Below are 6,148 nucleotides of genomic sequence, written 5' to 3'. Positions count from 1 at the left end.
GGATACATTATCCTTAGCAGATTTTTGTCCAAAACAAGTTCTAACTCAACTTTGAAGTTAAACGAGCCTAAGATGGAGCCAACGAGCCAAGCCATGACCCAAGCCAAGCTTACGTCGATTTGGCTCGGTTAAAAAAATGATATTGTTTTGAATTATGTTTTTTTAGCTAGTTTTATTCGAGTTTTTATCGAGCGGGCCACGAGCTTAAGTTGCGAACCGCGAGCTTTTGTACAACCCTAAGTCCGTGGACTAAGTTTGTGTATTCAGACAAGAAGTAGCGGACAAGTTGGTGTGGCCCCTCCCTCACTTCTATACATATGTATTATATATGTAATTATAAGCTTATTTTAATAGGGGTTGTGAGGTTTGTTGTGAAAGAAAGCGAAGATATTTGAGAAAAATTTGGAATTTAAGCTGTAGCTGATTTAAGGGTTCGTGCAAAGGTTTGTTTCTATGGATGCTCTAAAGGAGATAATCTTGTGCTGTTCATGCGGATGCTTTTAAAGATATCATCTTGTTTATTAATTTGCAAATAAAAATAGACTTAGTTTCATCAACTATTAAAAACGTTTTAAACATACTAAATCAATTTCAAAAAGACTATAGCGTCCATCGTTTCATTAATACATGATTTCCTTTCGTCGTGCACATAAAATGTCAATGCAACACATATTCTCATCAATAGAGAGTTAATCAAATATAACACTTCAACTATTATTTTGAATTGTTAGACAAGTACATATCAATGTATTTACTCGCGCTAATTAATTATAACTCGAGATTATACTTGTTAATACGACATGACTCGATCTATTCACTTGCGTGTAGAAGTTATCGAACGTTCGAATGAGGTTGAAATAATAAAATCCGTTGAATGACTTGAATCCCACCTGCTATATTATAATTATATCAACAGGATTAAAAACATGATTCAATATTTAGGAACAAAGGACAAAAACACAAAATTATCCACTCTTTACCAAACCATCTTTGTCAAAGAGTTGGTTGTTATAATCAAAGTAAAAGAAGACTAATCAAGAGGTGGCGGCTTCTTTATGAAGCTGGTTGATGGCTATACAAAAGCAACCGCTAATTGTACTTGCAGCCACTAATTAGGCCGGTAGCTAGGATGGAAGATAGCCTTCCTCCTGGATTCAGGTTCCATCCAACTGATGAAGAACTCATCACTTTCTATCTGTGTCAAAAAGTCTCTGATTCATCTTTCACTACCAAAGCAGTTGCTGAGGTTGATCTCAATAAATGTGAACCTTGGGACCTCCCAGGTATATGTTTTTTTTTTCTTCTTATATTTAGTTCATTGAATCATATAAGTAATCTTTTTTTATTAAAACATATGTTTTTTCTCTTCCTCCTTTTATAACTTTAAATGAAGAATGTTAAAAATTTTAATACAAGAAATAATGGTTAGGTATCTCTAAATCAAAAATGGATTTAATTTGGTGAATTTGTACATCTATTAAGTTAAGAAGCGGTAACTATTATGGTGCTTATGGTTCCTTAAGCCGTTTTAAAAAAATATAGACCGAATTGCTTGTTATGGTTTTCAAAAACTAGACCCGCATTTTAATCGTTCTTTTATTTTTTTTCCTGAAAAATATTAGTTTTTTTTATAACTTTTTAAAGTAATAAATGGTTTATATGTATTATATAAATGACAATTGCATACTCAAAAAATGTAGAAGGGAATTATGTAATAGGAGTGAACACCATGTTCGGCATTCATGGTCAATTTCAAATTTCTAACCGTTAACTGAATCATTAACCCTGGTTATTTTAAATCGTGTTTAGAGGTGTATTTTGTATCTTTTTTTTATCTAATAAATAAGTGATTGTTCACTACCATGTGTTATAAATATGTAAACAAACTATTTTTCTCAGATTTTTTTAGCATTTGCAACAACAAACCTCTACAAACTGTATATCAGTGACACATCAGATTTCAAACTTTTCTAAAAAACATCACTTTATTTTACAACAACAAACTTCCACAAACTCATCATATAATATTAAAATAATATATATATATATATATATATACACATGCTATATATATGTGTGTGGTTGAGAGAGTGGCCCCCCACTTTTTGCCACTATGATGTTTTGATGAAGTTAGTAGTCACAAACTTTGTGAAGCAAACTTGTAGCCCACAATGAGAAAAGTTGATATCTATCTTGTTTAAAGCCATTCATATCATCCAAACTTTGGGCTCCACGTCCCATTGTGGATGCTCTTAGTTCACTTTTTCAGCCATTCGTCACACACACACACATATATATATGTCAATATAGTTGCGACATTAAAGAAAACTTTATTTATTTAATATTTGATTTCTTTAACTCGTTTAATACACGAGTTTCTAACATAGTAAAGGAATATATATACAAAAGAAACATTTTTTCACTTGATATTTCCTTTCTTCAACTCATTAATGATGATGACTCAAGTTATAGGCAGTCTCAAGTTATGGGGTATACTCTAACCCCTTTTAACTACACTTAAGTACAACATCACTTATTTTTCTCTCTTTCACACCATCTCATCCAAAAAAAATGGTTTAATCCTTTAACTCCATCTCACTCCTATTATTGTTAATTTAATATATTGTTTATTGTTTTTTAACCCGTTAAAAGCATAATCTATGGCCCATTTTTAACAAATTTAACACAAGTGAGAAGTGGTTTAATCCATCTTTAAAGTGTTATGTCATCTTAGTTTATGCCGGGTTAGAGTATACCCCATAGTCTAAATTGCAAGACTGAAGCATAGTTATTTTAAGGTTAATGAAATATCATATAAAGCTAAGTAAACTTTGCAATTACTTATACAAGACGCTAATAATGCGTTTTAGTTTTAACTAAATCTAAACTCATTGTATTTAAGATATTAAATGATATAGGGAATTGCTCACTACAGAGAACTAAATATTTAAATGATGTGAATAAATGAACAGTTGATATTTTTTGGGTTAACAACAAAATAAAGAAGTAATTGAACAGTTGATATTTTTGGATTAACAAAGGACTTAATTTCATATGGCCGGTGTATGCAGCCAAAGCTTCCATGGGAGAAAAGGAATGGTATTTCTTCAGCTTGAGGGATCGAAAATACCCAACCGGCCTGCGAACCAACCGTGCAACAGTGGCTGGCTATTGGAAGACAACCGGAAAGGATAAAGAAATCTTTCGTGGCGGTGTGTTGGTTGGGATGAAGAAAACTCTTGTGTTTTACAGGGGTAGAGCCCCAAAAGGAGAAAAAACCAACTGGGTTATGCATGAATATAGACTTGAAACTACACATGCTTTTAAACCTAATAAGGTACGTGCAAAACAAGTGATTAAGCACAGCCGCGGAACCAAGGGGGTCAAGAGAGCCCACTGCCTACACAGAATTTGTTAGATTCTTGTATATAATTCTGAATATTCTTAATAAAAAAAACATGAGTTTGATCCTAGTTGTAACTAGTAGAAAACATAATCTTATAATGACCTGACTAAAAAACTTTGGTTCCTCTAGTGATCAAGAGTTTTAAACAAGTTATTATAACCAAGAAGTGCTTCTTATAGAGTCAAACAAATAATGTGGATATATATATATACTAACTTTCCAATTGCCTGTTAAAAACAAACACATGTTAGGTACAAAGGTTTTAGAAAATAAATAGAATATTTATAAAAGTGAAAAGTTTTCTGTTACATGTTGATCAAAATGCTAGTATTTTAAATGGATTTTCAATTAAAGGTAACTTTTACAGGAGGAATGGGTAGTTTGCCGAATCTTCCAGAAGAGTGCGACAGCCAAAAAGCCAATGCCGACAGTGTCATCCTCTCAATCAATGGACTCGCCTTGCGATACTAACACGATGGCAAATGACTATGGAGATATCGAGCTGCCAAATTTAAATGGCATCCCAATTTCGAGTAGTAACATTTGCATTCCGAATTATGGAATGGAACACCTTAACACAAACACAAATATAAGTATGAGTTTGGCAAGCGGTCTTCCAACACTCGCTTGGCCGTCTAATTTGCTGAGTTCGAATCTTTCAATGAATGCTTTGATTCTTAGGGCATTGCAACTCAGAAATTACCAGCAAAGAGAAGCTGCAAATCTTGATTATCAATTTATGCCACAAGGGAATATAAACATCTTAAACGAGGCATGCCCGAGTTTGCAAGCTTCTTCCTCTAGAACTTACGAATCTCTGCATCAACAACAACAAAACGAGCAACCATACAACTTGGATTCCATGTGGTAACTATAATGTGTAACATTTGAGACTAACAATTTATGGTTCAAGGGGTTAGATCAACAGAACTTGGGGTACAAAATGAACTAAGCCTGTTTGGTTACAATCATTTAAATGTTGGATAGTACTGGTGGCATAAACTGGTGACCTTATTGTGATCATTGCAACTGTAAAGCTAGTGTAATGAAGTTAATTGTTGATTAAATAATCATGTAATCGTGTGTATTTTTATCTAGTAATTATGTTATTAACTTCTCAATTGTACAACTAAATTTCAATACGAGAAGATAGTTGTTGTAAGTTTGTACCTAGTAACCGCTGAAAGTTAATCTTAAAACAATTTAAAAGAGAAAGTTGAAGGGGGTAATTTAAAGAGTTTAATTAATTAGTATTTAGTTGATAGTTTGAACGTTCAGAGTTACCGTTTGTAAGTTTGTTTATTACATGTTTATCCTGTTAGTTTGAAAGTCTAGAAGTAAGAGTTTAGTCATAATATGTTAAGGAAGTTATTTAGTATAATATATGGTTAGGAGTATGTAATTGGTGAAAAAAAAAAACGGAATGTGTTTATGTTCTTGGGCTAGACTTTCAACAAATGGAATAAGAGTTCTTAGTCTTGTACTCAGGGAACGAAAGTAGAAGATGGGTTGAAGGAAGAAGAAAAAGGAAATAAAAAAAAGCCAACAATAATAGGTGAGTTCATGGTGTACACTAAAGCAAGCGGAAGCAAGTACCAAGACAAATACATGAAATGGATGTATAAATGCAGAAAATGGTAGTATAAACATGATATACATGAAATGAATGTATAAAAAGTAAGAAATATATGAAATATGAATGATTTGGTTCGGTTCGATTAATTTTGGTTGACTAAGGGTACAAAAAATAAGTGATAACCGATTTTCGATTAATTTAGATTCAATTTCGTCGGTTTTTGGTTCGATAAATTGTTCGGCTATTGCTCATCCCTGTTTCCACCGTTGTATTTAATTGAATGGGCCAGTGAAAACCATACACATCTTTCCTTTCTTTCTTTTTTTATTTAGTTAATATTAAGAGATAATAACATAGATGCTCCTCGATGTTTACCCAGATTACACGCATGCCACTCACCTTTTTTTAATCACAAGTTTGCTCCCTTATAATTTGTAGCAGGTAACACTGATGCTCTTTTATGTGAATGGTGGTGTTTAAAACCAATTAAAGCTAGGGAAAGTTCCTAAAATAGCCCCTTATAGAGAGAGATTCTAAAATCCCCCCCCCCCCCATTTTGAGTCTCCAGATTTGTCCCTAATTTATCTCGTCGCCGGTTATGTGTTTAGATATTCCCGACGATGTGTTAGTAATTCAATAAGAGAAAGACATGTGGTTCGTCGTCAAAGTTTTATCCAACCCATGTAGTCGTCGGAAACGTGTTATGTTAATTCAACCATGCGTTTGCACACGTAATGCATCGCCAGAGATGTGTTATGTTTAGGTTCCCGAAATGGATCTAACAAGTTGTTCGGATCAATCCATAACACCAGTGAGCGGAATTCACTAATGCTACTAGAATCTCAGATCAAGAGCAATAAGAAAATCATAGAGAGAGAAAGTAGTAGAGGTAGAGAGAGTGCGGGCAAGGAAATTTATGATGCATGAGTGAATAGTATGCTATTTATACTGTAACTTCGTTTATTTTCAAACACGAAACCCGACCCGTTTTTGTTTGCAATGTGATTTTAAACATTTATAATCAATGAAATGTTGTATGTCTATGTTTTAATCAAGTTATTTTTTATATCATACTTTCTATGCTAACATATTCGTAAGTCTTGATGAATCAAAAATCGGTACCTCACATTGTTACTTATACTGTGTAACGTATTAAGCGTTTAGAA

The 6,148-nt window shown here is 33.1% G+C and overlaps 1 protein-coding gene across 1 annotated transcript; it reads left to right on the top strand.

Moving 5' to 3' along the window:
• Positions 1-729: 729 nt before the first annotated feature.
• Positions 730-5,497, top strand: LOC143624853 (NAC domain-containing protein 87-like). Its single transcript, XM_077095354.1, has 3 exons — positions 730-1,283; positions 3,072-3,337; positions 3,774-5,497. Exons 1-3 carry the CDS (start codon positions 1,130-1,132, stop codon positions 4,275-4,277), a joined length of 924 nt encoding a protein of 307 aa, XP_076951469.1. The 5' UTR covers positions 730-1,129; the 3' UTR covers positions 4,278-5,497.
• The last annotated feature ends 651 nt before the right edge of the window (positions 5,498-6,148 follow it).

This window comes from Bidens hawaiensis, unplaced genomic scaffold (assembly GCF_021521415.1).
Source record: "Bidens hawaiensis isolate Kalapana, Puna unplaced genomic scaffold, B.hawaiensis_p1.1 tig00003983_1, whole genome shotgun sequence".
Taxonomy (NCBI): Eukaryota; Viridiplantae; Streptophyta; class Magnoliopsida; order Asterales; family Asteraceae; genus Bidens; species Bidens hawaiensis.
The sequence above is the reverse complement of the archived record's forward strand: the minus strand, read 5'-3'. Positions and strand labels throughout refer to the sequence as shown.

Bases quoted from the DNA above. Each gene is read 5' to 3' on its own strand.
- LOC143624853 (XM_077095354.1), top strand. From the start codon at position 1,130: ATGGAAGATAGCCTTCCTCCTGGATTCAGGTTCCATCCAACTGATGAA. The intron at 1,284-3,071 runs GTATATGTTTTT...CGGTGTATGCAG, and splicing joins TGAACCTTGGGACCTCCCAG to CCAAAGCTTCCATGGGAGAA. The intron at 3,338-3,773 runs GTACGTGCAAAA...TAACTTTTACAG, and splicing joins ATGCTTTTAAACCTAATAAG to GAGGAATGGGTAGTTTGCCG.